The following is a 12,185-nucleotide window of genomic DNA, read 5'->3' as shown; positions in this document are numbered from 1 at the left end:
GGATGTTGTGACTCTTTGTCCAGAATATCTGGAAGTACAGTGTTTTGAGAATCACTGTCTAAAGCAAAGGGCAGTGCTTTGCTTTAGCTTGCATGTGGGGAATGTGGGTGGTCTTTCTGTGTTTATTTTTATTTGTTCTTTTTAAAACCAGCAGTGAACTTCTGGACACTTTACATTTAGAAAAAAAAGTGAAACAATCAGATGTTGGGTGGGGGTTGTATGGATACTTGTGTGGCCAAAACTGATTCTCCTCTAGGGTTTTTCAAGTCCAGGTCACTTGTACGAAAACCAGTTTTTCGCATTCCTCCTACTCAACCACCATTCCATCACTTTTTAAAATACATAATAAAGAAATTCATTATTACAACCCTCCTTCCTTTATTCCTGTTAGCATTCTGCCCTGTTTTATGGAGTCAGTTATGGCCTTATAGTATTAATAACCTACTTTTGCACTAGGTAACCCAAATGTGTCAAAACATTACAGAGAAAGCAGAATGTTCTGACAGTATCTCATAACTTAAATAACTCCTAATTCTTCTTTTCTTTTTCTTTTCTGGAGGGTATACAAAAATATAGTTTCTCAAGGTGCTTTTCACAGGAATTGAAGTCTGTGTGTGTGTGTGTGTGTGTGTGTATGAAAGTTGTGCTGTCAGCACTAGTCAATAACAGTTGAAATGTAAATTATCAAAAAGAGAGCTTCAAACAGGAAATGCTAATCTTCATTGAATGGATAGCCAGTGAATAATACCCAATTCAAATGAAGTAACTTTTGATAGCCATTGAATAGTACCTCAAGTTTTAGTCTAGTTAGTTAAAATGCAGGGAGAACACTGGAGGGCATCCACAATAATAGATGTACTGCAAACCAAGGAAGGCTTGCCTACCCATCTTTTGCTTTTAAATCTTTTTAGATTGTAAGAAGTGTTGCAGACTTGATATGAGAAGATTTTTTTTGGGGGGGGGATACATCTCCTTTAGAGCTCTCCAATATTTTGACAAAAATTAGGCTTTTGTGGGGTGGGCGATAGGAAATGCTGTTGTATGGAAAACTGGAATTTGCCAAATGAGCGATTGTGAACCTTTGAGCTTGAAAAGGGTAGGTGTGTTAACACTGTTGGAGCAAAACAACAAAGAGTTATGAGTCATTGTTTAGAGTAAGTGCCTGAGTTTAGCATGAGATTACAATCCACTTGCTCAGATAAGAATTAATTGTATTAGCAGAATGAGAGCAAACAGTTGCAGTTCACGGATGGCGAACAAAAGATATTGCTACATCATCAACAGTTAAAGTTCATTGGATATGGCTTCCTGTATGGACACATCATGAGAAGGCATGAATTGTTGGAAAAGACTATAATGTTAGGAAAGGTGGAGGGAAGTAGAAAGAGGGGAAAGCCACATGCTAGATGGATGGTGTTTATTAAAGAGACCACAAATATTGAGTTTGCAGGAGCTGGGCAGAGCTGTAGAGGACGGGGGGGGGGGGGGGGGCTGGAGATATCTCAGCCATAGGGTTGCCATGGGTCGAGATCAACATGAAGGCAGTTAACAACAACAACAATGTAACAATTACAAGAGGGTTGAAATCTACATTTGTCATTCTAGTCCAAATGCAGCTCCTCTGCATGTGCCAGCTATTTATGCTTCTTTTTTTAAAGGAAGTCTGCCAAAGCTAAGAAGTTGAGTAATTTCACATCTCAGTTGCTCTCATTGGCCCCAGCTACATACAAACAACTTATCAAGGGTAAATCTGGAGAAGCCACAGACCACTTGATAAGGCCTCAATCCTTTTATCACATGTGGAATATTTAGCAGACATGGTTTGTTACTTCAGATTAACAATGCAAACCATGGTAGACTTATAGGGCTGGGAGGCATAAGCCTGCCATGATGGAGTACAGCTCCCATTAGCCATTAAAGCCAATGGTGAAGAATGAGGGGAGGTACTGTCCAACCACATCTGGAGGGCTGCATGTTCCCTATCACTATTCTGCAGGGTCTTTAATTTACATAGTCTTTTTTCCATCTCCTGCTCCCCCATCCCAGAGCACAGAGATGCCCCCCTAACTGGGAGATGCCTCAACAGTCTGTGATCTGTGCAACTGCTATCTAAAATCTACATTTTCCATAAATCAGAGATGAGAGGTACTTTGGTATCCTGTCTGTTATACATTTATGTCCTTCCTTAAGTAAGTGCTTTTGTTAAGGAACCTTAAATGATATTGATTTCGACTAGGCTTAAGTGCACATATTAAGTTATTACATTTGAATCCAGTCGTCTACACAAGGGGCTCAGAAGAGCGTATCAGGACTTAAATAAAACCAAACCCTTTGCTTATTGCTGTTTACAGTTATTAGCTCATAACTGTAAGGGCTCCTTGGAGAGCACTGTTGATTATAAAGTTGGCCTCACTATGTTATCAGCCTGGACCTTAAGATGCATCTCTTTCTGGGAAATGTGTACCAAGGATTCCATTGTTGCCAAGTTAATCCACCCCCCCCCCCCCTTCATCAGAGATTCCCTTATGGTGGGCTGGGACCTACCAGTGAGTTGTGGGAACTTCCTGGGTGTGTTTGGCAGAAAATGGGTAGATATTACAGAAATAATGTTTTTAGCAATAAACTGAATCTGATCCAGCTGACCCCCCCGCCCAACATAAAGTTGAAATAGATTAATTTTATTTTCGGGCTGCATTATTATTTGATCCTGAGATAAGAATTTAAGATAGAACCTTACCTGTTTCTAATCTATATTTGTATATGAAATGAACCCCCATTCACATTTAATAATTGTTACTACACAGATCTATTGCTTTGTTAAAGTAAGGTAAAATATGTATTGCAGTGCATCCGACTGTATTCTTGGTGTAATGTCATTAGACTGTTGGTGTAAAAATGTCTTTTAAATAATCCAAATCTGGTTGTTTCCTAATTCCCAGGACCCAATTGATTACTGTATTTCTGGCTTCACAAAATTCTTTCAGGTCAAATTGGCTTGTGCCCTGTAATGGCATTGGAAAATTCTTTTCTAGTGGTTCAAGGCTGGAGCTCAATGGCTGAAAGCCTCCTGAACTCTGTTCAGTATGAGGCTTGGTAACTCATTAGGTCTTGTATGCTGTTGGTACTGTCAGTTGTGGCTTGCATAATCCTGGTTTGTTTTTGGTGAGACATGAGGCGGGATCTGGCAATTTCTTGGTCCCTGTTAGCATAACTGCTAAGAAAATGCTAATTAGAGAAATTTGACCAAATAGGTCTCTAAGCTAAAGCTATTCAAATGTGTTGAATTACAACACTGTTCAACAAAATTACAGGACATCCTGGATAAGAATGAAGGAGTTGTAGATCAGCCCATCTGGAGGACACCAGGTTGTGTAAAGCTGGATGAGGGCCTCTACTTTCTTTATCCAATTTTTCTCATTCCTTCCATCCATCACATTAATCCTCTTCACAAGTGATGTCTGCATGTTGACTCAGCTTGGAACTGGGGGTCGCACCATTTATTCCCCACTACCAAAATGGTGCCAGCAATGGTGTACATCACCTGCAGTCTGTGTATCCAATATGACTGTTTTCAGCTAGCAGTTCTTCCTGCATACAGCTGTGCCAACAATGATTCCCACAGAATAGAATTTGCACTGAACATCAAGGCTAGTGGTCCACCAATATACATGATCTTATCAGTACAAATCCAATCAAACCTCAGTTTGAGAAGGCAGGCCTGTTACAGACTGCCAAAATAAAGCTGCTTCGGGTCTCTTTGGAGGTATGCTATTTAAATGATGCATGGGTCCTAAGAGTCCGGAGGTCGCGCCAAAGCCACACTCCATTCCTAAGCACTGGAGTGCAGCTTCATGGCACTTGAAGAGGACTAACAAGCCTTTGGTCTGCAGGTTTTGGTCCTGTATGTTACACTGTGAAAGCAGTAACAAGGAATTGCACCCTGCTTCTAGTAACTTGTTGGTACATTTTTAGGAGTATGCAGGTAAACATCTACCTTTTCTGCACTATTATTATGTAGTAACGAGAATACATTTAAAGAGCTTGTATTGTCATAGAATTAAACTGCAGTTACAGGAACCCATCAATTTAGCAATAGTTACAGGAACCCGTGTTTTTAATGCTGCTCTTCATTGTGCCTGGTTGCAGAAAGCCTGATCTCATACAAATGGAGGAAATAATATCCCCTGAGAGTAGGTTAATGAAGTAATATTGGAGGCACATGTTGCTCAGGCTTTTTGAGCATACTGCTGTAGGATATTTGGTAGCACTTGTTATGTTATGGACATTGTCTTACCTTTCTATACAAGCCACACCACAGGCTTGTTAACTGGTATATATGAAACTAACTACTGCATTTATGCAAGAGGATGGCAGTCCCTCCAGTTTTGAGATGAGAAAACCTGAACAGAAATGGAGGGGGGGGGGGAGTTTAGACAGAGAAATATTTCTTCTGTTTACTTTCCTCAAATCTTGAAATGGAGGAGGGGCATGTCTCATAAGATGCATTTCACTCATTCTGAAAGAGAAAATGAATGTTCTAAATTGGTACATTCAAAGCCAATTCCCACTGCTAAATGGATCTGAGATTCAGAGGTAGTAATGATTTTGATAAGATGTTTATCTGAAATCAGCAATTTTAAGAACATGTAGACTTGTAAGCTTTTAAATGGTGTAGGGTGTCTTTGGGTATTTGAAGTTATGGAAGTACAGTATTTTCTTTTAAGTCAACATTCTGTTCCAGCATAGCTACAGCAAAAACAGGACTCTGAAGATATTTCTTTAATTGATGCTCTTAGGCTCCTCATCCTGTAGGAAAGCTCTGAGCTCTTGAGCTACCATCATACTTTTATTAGGACCCACCCAAAGGTGGTCCTTATTCTTCCTGGTTTGCCATAGCACTGGCGCCTCCCATTTATCATGTTCAAAATTGGGATTTCTTAGCATTACCTTGCATTTTAGAATAGAATCCAGCCACTTCACTTAGACCAAAAATAGTGCTGTGTGGAGGTTAGTTCTTTCTGTGTAGCATCTCAACAAGGTGTGAAGATATCCTTTCTTCTTGTCAAGGACAAGAATATTAGTGAACAATCTGCATCCCCACTTCTGAGTAAGCACTTCTGAGTAAGATTGTCGTGTTCAGTTGTCAGCTTACTGCCAGTTATAAGCATTGCCTCTGTTTCAGCTTTTCCTCAAAACCTTTTTTTGTTATTTTTGAAGGGAAAAGGGGGAGGGAATTCCCCCCATGGCTTGAAAAATTTCAAGATTTTACATCTCTGTATATTGCCTTTTTACATTCACTGCTATTTCAGCTGTCACAGTCATAGCCTGGCAATTGGGAAAAATGGGTCCAATTATTTGCTTTTATAAGGCTTCCTGTTTCATCTTTGGCAAGACATTTTAGCTTCCTTGTGCCTGTCTCCCATCTCCCTTCCTTGTGTGGCTGCTGGGAGAATGACACAATTAACTGCTGTAACAAATTATAGAATGAGATAACAGTAATATTCTTTACATGTTTAAGGCATGGAGTCAGTCACTAATTTTTCATTATAAGAGGAATATTATTTCTACCAATTGCACTGGTTTTGGGGGGACCATTTTTGCCAAGATTTCTAATTTCAGGCCTTGTTTAGCTACACACCTTAGATTTGTCACAGTTTGAGTTGAAAGTGGCAAGTCTTGTACATTATGATTAGAAGCATCACAAAAATCCAGGTAGCCTCTCTTGATACAAAGATAGGGAATGTGTGGGTCATGTAATATTGTAACTTCCCATCGTGCTTCCTATATTTGGCTAAGGCTTCTGGAAGACGTGTCTCATTTGTAGGTATTCCTTATTGCTAGCATAATGTAACCCCTTGACAAAATTCTTGCACTGGCGGTCTAGCAGAGAGTATAAGTAATGGCTTTTTAAGAAATTTAGTTGATTCTTGGTATAAATAATTTAGGAAATAGCACTTCTAGAAAAGCTAACATAAAGTGTACCAGATTTTAAAAATAACCAGCCAGAATTAAGCTTCTTTTTAACCTGGTTTCCATTTCATCAATGACAGTGGTGAGTTTGCACCACCTCGTTTGTCAAACAGTTGAGTGTTGAAGTGCTATGTGGCTTGAGTCCAGGCTGTCTGAAAGACCATATCTTCCTATATAAGCTGCCTGAGCACTTTAAGAGCTTCAGGGAAAGCACCTCTCTTTATCCCATTACTTTCATAAGCCACATTTGATGGGAACGTAGGAGAGGGCCTTCATCATGATTGCCCATGGGCTTTGAAATTGATTGTTGTATAACAAAAGAGTTATTTATGGTGCTGTACTGCTGTTGCTGCTGCATCATCATCATCATCATCATCAAAATATTACTTTAAATTCTGTGGTTAGTTTGACACGGTTACATTCTCAACTTTTGTATGCTTTAAACCATATCTGTTTTTAATTATACAGTGGGCCCTTGTTATCCACTGGAGTTTGGTTCCAGGACCCCTTGTGGATAACAAAATCCATGGATGCTCAAGTCCTATGAAATACAATGGCATAGTAAAATGATGTCCCTTATATAAAATGGAAAATCAAGGCTTACTTTTTGGAATTTATACTTTTGGGGAATATTTTCAAGCTTTGTATGCTTGAATCCATGGATAAAAAAAATCCATGTATAAGGAGGGCTGATTGTAATTTTTTATCTTTTGTAAGCTGCCTTGAGTCCCAGTCTGAAAAAAAGGTGGGATATTAATGTAGTGAACAGCCAGCATGGTGTAGTGGTTTGAGCGTAGGACATGAATTCTGGAGACTGGAGTTTGAGTCCCTGCTTAAGCATGAAAAGCCACTGGGTGACTTTGGGAACACACTCTCAACCCTCCCCCTCAAAACAACAACAACACTGTGATAGGTCCATCTTAAGAGACGCCATAAGTTGGAAATGACTTGAAGGCACACAACATCATCCACGACAACAACAGTAAACGTAGTGATGACTGGAGGGAGTAATTTATTAATTTACTGTTAATTTCACACACTGTAAACTTTTGAACCAGAGATTTCATGTAAGCATTGAAAATCTTATTTTTTGAGAAATCTGAAATGCCTAGTGTGTTTATTGTTTGTTTACAAATGGTTATGTCACTATGTTATTTTGTTAATAACACAATATTTTTTAAAAAATTATCTTGTGTTCTATTTTTTTTAAAATGCCCTGTGTTTCTTACAGTGACTAAAGTTATTATCATGCCTCTTCTAACTAGAGATCAATTTCCTTTTCACAGCTTGTGGCTATATTTGATGAGCAAGATCCACACCATGGAGGAGATGGTACTAGTGCCAGCTCCACTGGCACCCAGAGTCCTGAGATCTTTGGGAGCGAGCTGGGCACTAATGCTGCGTCAGCTTTTCAGCCTTACCAAGCAACAAGTGAAATAGAGGTCACGCCTTCGGTCCTTCGCACAAGTGAGTAAGAACTCCCCATGCCTCTGCACATTTCATCTTCATTTACCAGGTTGCCAACTTCTGTTACCCTCTTGTGCGGCTGGGAGTATGATTCATTAATTGTCTTCATCGGAAACTGATTAAAATTTTAAAAATAGGGCAAATGTTTGAGGCAAGCAAATGAAAACACTTTTGCCATTCTTTTTTTTTAATGTTCATGTTCTACTTTCAGCATTCACAATGTTTGTTTGTGTGTGTGTGTACTCACACACATCTCCAATTTTAAGGTAGCCAAGCATGAAAAACTTACAGCTAAGTTCCCCCAGGTCATAGCTTTAGAAGTACCAGTTTTGACCTAGCAAATGAAGATGAAGAAGATGAATGATTAGATTAAAAATAATAGGTCATACTGTTCTGTGAATGTCATTGAAGGGTTTTGGGGTGTTTTTTTTTTTTTTTTTGGTCAGCTTGCCTTATTTAATTATAAACTACTCCCCCTTCCATACCTTTCCCAAAAACCTTAAGAGCAAGAGGGTTTTATTCCATATCATCATCTTCTCAGGATCAAAAGATGTCAAAATCAGGATGAAACTAAGGATTATAATCAACACTAGTTGTTGCAAAAAACAGGGAGATGCCATTGTATTGCACATCATTTTTACATCTTTCTGTATTCATCTCACTTTATTACTTGTAGTATAAATTAACTCTATGTTCCGATGCTTTTTTCTACATACTTGATGGATTTGGCAAGAAAATGCATAACATCTCTATTTCAGGAGGAGATGGAGGATGAGGATTTGACAAAATAGGGAATGTCACAAAAAATGGCACTTTTTGTTGTATTCTACATTTTTGCCAAGGGTTTTTTTCATACTAAGATATTTGCAGCAAACTTTGCAAGTTTTCCTTTCTATGTAAAATATCCCAGGAGGTTCATACATTTTGGGTTTTCAGAGTCTCACTGGTTCATGCCTACATTTCTCTTAGCTGACTAAAACCAAACAGGATGGCTTGAGCATGTAATTTTATTGCTTAATAACCTTGCCAGACTGGGCGTTGTTGCTAGCACATCATTGAGGGCAGTAGTTCTTCATCTTCATTGTATCCTGAATCTGTGTCAGTGAAACAAACAGTTTCTTATTCCCCGAGGGTAACAAAAGCACAAAATGAGACTAACGAGAAGATCCCTTGCATTCCCCTGACACGTTGTGTGACAGATGAGAAGAATGTGTGAGAGCAGAAACACTGTATGGTTTAATGTCCCAAAGGTTTTACCGGGGATACACATTTTCAGTCTGCCAAACCATTAAAACAACAGCAACTCTGCCTCTAAAAGTTTTGTCTTCTGTTGGCCTTTGTGAGTGTTATTAGTCATCAAACAAAACCATTCCTATTAAACTAACTACGGCGTGTTATAGACAGGCCTTTAATACATCCCCGTCATGTGCTAGGGGTTGGCTGAGGACCTAGCGTCCATACCAGCCTCACCCCTAGCACGTGACGGGGGCGTAAAGATGGCGGCGCCCTATACACACGAGTGCTGCCATCTTTACGTGCTGGACGCGTTGCGTCCACACGTGTCGCCCTGGAAATTACGCCGCAAATGCGCCCCTTGTGCTTTGTGGTGCCTCTTCCGGGGCCTGAGAAGGAGTGCGATTTCCGTGCTCCTTCTCGGCAGCGTCCGGGAGCCGTGCCGTTTAAAGGCTGTGGCTCCCAGATGGTGCAAGTGGCGGCGGCAGCAGACCGCCGCAATCCGGCAGTCTGTAACGCGCCTACATGAATGGAAGAAAGGTTGCTGTCTATCTCTTATCCCACTCAAAATGTACATACAAGTGGTCTTGGGCAAGTCACAGGCTCTCAGCCTCATGGAAAGGCAATGGCAACCCTCCTCTGAACAAAATCATGCTGAGAAACCCCCATCATCAGTTCTCTTTAGGGTCGCCACAATTTGGAAATGACTTTGAAGGCACACAACAAGAACAACAACAACTTGAAGTTGCCTGCTGAATCAGCCCAGTGCACATCAATAGGTTTCCAGCACTGGTCAAACAGATAACTCTATTACCCCCAAAGGGTAACTTCTCAGTCCTTGTGTACATCACTGCATGGATTGCATAGCTTCATCATATCAGAGTGTCAGACTAGATGGCTTTTTGTTTCTTATAACAGATTCTGTAAAATATAGCCTCTTGGAGTCTTCACCTGTCGTTGCCATTTTATACACTTGCATAAGTTGTCCTACGTACCAGGCAGTGTTGTGTTTGCTAAAACTGATAGAAGATGCCAACTGTGGCAGTATATTTGCATGACATCTCTTCTCAGAGAAAAATGTGTGAAATATTTTGGCACAGATATCCTAGAAAAGCAAACGCAGTGTTCTGAGTTCGACATAAAAGAATTCCTTTCCATTCTTTGTAGAATAGTTTTTGTTCTTCAGGATGCTGTACCCTATGGGTAATTGAAACCATACTCAGAGTGTTGCTTGACATTAAAGCAAACCGATTTCAAATACCTGATTTAAATATACTTTGAAAATGGAAATAATATCCCCATTGTATTTCCTTTTTAACTTGTGAAGTGAAGCATGGCATACAAATGGTATTCTCAGAATTTCAAATAATTACCTTCTTACTGTTCAACTCCTATTCAGCTCATAAAACCCGTCCAGTTTTGTGGTAGTTTCAGATTCTGATTGTTACATGTTGACAAGATCATATATCTATTAATTAGATTGGAGATGGGATGCAAAATTGCTGTAATTATTGTAATTTTCCAGCTAATTGTAGGGTTTCTGGTGAATATTTTACTTCTACCAAATGAAAAACAGTATTCCATCTGAAATTGTTTGATCGCTGTTGTAGATATTTCACTCTTTCCTTGGTGCTTGGTAATTTTATTTTTTTAAAATCCCCTTGAACATGGGTTTCCTGAGTATCAAATGGGCTGCTCCATTTGAAAATGCAGTTTATGTGGTAAAAATCTATGTTTTATTGTACTATTCACATGCATCTGAGGGGTAACAGAGCAGACGCTGTTCTGATGCACTGTCTAAGCATATTAAGCTAAGGCTGAATGATCTGCTGAGATTTTCATCTTCCTTTGTTCAGGTTGCCATGTTACCCCCTTTTTTTGTTTGTGTATAAATTGTACCACCTTCCATAGAAAGGAAAAGGTTAGCTGGATCAGCTCCAGCTGAGAAAGCAATATTCATCTGGACTGCTGTTCCCCCCTGTGCGCAAGACATATAACCACGCATTCTCTGCAGTAATCATGTACTGTGTGCATGTGGAGGGCTGGCTAAGATTGGATCTTTGCAGCTAAGGAAGAATAATATTGGGCAACAAACTCTGCTTTTCTGTATTGAGACTTCTCAAACCACACCATTCCTCTTTATGTGTTACTACATTCGTCTTTCATCTGACACTTCAAATTTTTAATATTTCTTATTTGAATATTGTTTTAAAAATTCCTTGAATATTGTCTAAACTTCCTGCTGCTGTTCCTGTTCAGTTGAGGCTGATTATTTTTTTTTAAAAAATATAACAAACTCTGTGCTATGCAACAGTGGTCTGTGTGTGTTTGTGTGTTAAGTGGATATCTGCGTGCTTTAGAGAAAAACTAGGGAGCCTGCTGTAGCAGAAATGGTCTGAGGCAAACTGATGTTTACTCCCTGCTGAAATATATAAACTTGAGGCGCAGGTGAAAATTGCCAGACCTAATGAGCAATTTGGCAGGTAAGACAGGATGTCAGGAAGTGACAGTTCAGCCGTGGCTGCTCTGCCTGTAAACCAACTTGTTTCTTTCAGAGGACAGCATTTAAATGCTGTTAAATAAGACCTTTGATCCCTCACCATGCAATAGTAAACAAGAGCACTTCTTCATAAGCTCATAGGATTTTAGATTTGGAATGGACCCCAAAGGCCATGTAGTCCAGCCCCGCCATTCAGGGAAATACAACTAAAGCACTTCTGAAAGATGCCCACCCAGTCTCGGTTTAAAGATCTCCAAAGACAGAGAGTTCATCAACCTCTGAAGCAGTCCATTTCATTGTCAAACAGCTCTAACAGTAAAGATGTTATTCCTATTAGGTGGAATCTCTCTCTCTCTCTCTTTCTCGTAATTTGAACTCACTGGTTTATGTTCTAATATTTGGAGCAGGAGAAGACAAGCTCACTCTCTACATGGCAACCCTGCACATGTCACCTCTCAGTCTTCTTTTCTTCAAGCTAAATCCCTAACTCCCTCTCTTCTTCAAGCTAACTCTTTCATCCTAATTCCTTAAGTCTTTCCATCTAAACCTTGGTTTCCAGACCTTTGATCATTCTGGTTGCTCTTTTCTAGGAGACCAAGATATGCCTAGAACTAGACAGTAGTTTTTCTGACCAAAGCAGAAAAGAGTGTCTTTGGCAGGATATCTGCGCCTTGTTTTGCTGCGCAAGGGAGCCGCAGCGAACAAACTGCACGGCTCCCTTACACAGCAAAAAGAACTCTTAAAAAGTGGATTTTTCTTGCAGCGCGTTTGTGATGCCGCAGTGTGCCAGTGGCACACTTGCAGCGTCACAATGACACTGGGACGTGTGGACTCTAAGCTTCCGTCACATCAAAATGGTGGCACCCGTGTGTACAGGGCGCCGCCATTTTGATGCCCCTGTCACATGCTAGGAGTGAGGCCAGTATGGGCAGTGCGCCCTTGGCCAACCCCTAGCGCATAACGGGTGCTGCAAAGGCCCATCTGAAGAGGGCCATAAGTAGTTTTTTATGGGTTT

At 40.1% G+C, this 12,185-nt stretch overlaps 1 protein-coding gene across 2 annotated transcripts in view; it reads left to right on the top strand.

Moving 5' to 3' along the window:
- The window catches only part of LOC149310016 (partitioning defective 3 homolog), a 654,223-nt gene that overhangs the window by 231,242 nt on the left and 410,796 nt on the right, over window positions 1-12,185 (top strand). For both annotated transcript variants that reach the window (XM_089533491.1, XM_089533492.1), the window contains exon 3: window positions 7,257-7,437. In XM_089533491.1, the coding sequence (XP_089389617.1) occupies window positions 7,257-7,437 (181 nt within the window). The remainder of the gene's footprint in view (window positions 1-7,256; window positions 7,438-12,185) is intronic.

The sequence above is a fragment of the Sceloporus occidentalis genome, unplaced genomic scaffold (assembly GCF_023333645.1).
Source record: "Sceloporus occidentalis isolate IW3139 unplaced genomic scaffold, rSceOcc1.0.p SCAF_7, whole genome shotgun sequence".
Taxonomy (NCBI): domain Eukaryota; kingdom Metazoa; phylum Chordata; class Lepidosauria; order Squamata; family Phrynosomatidae; genus Sceloporus; species Sceloporus occidentalis.
Note: the sequence above shows the minus strand (reverse complement) of the source record. Positions and strands in the feature narration are given on the sequence as shown.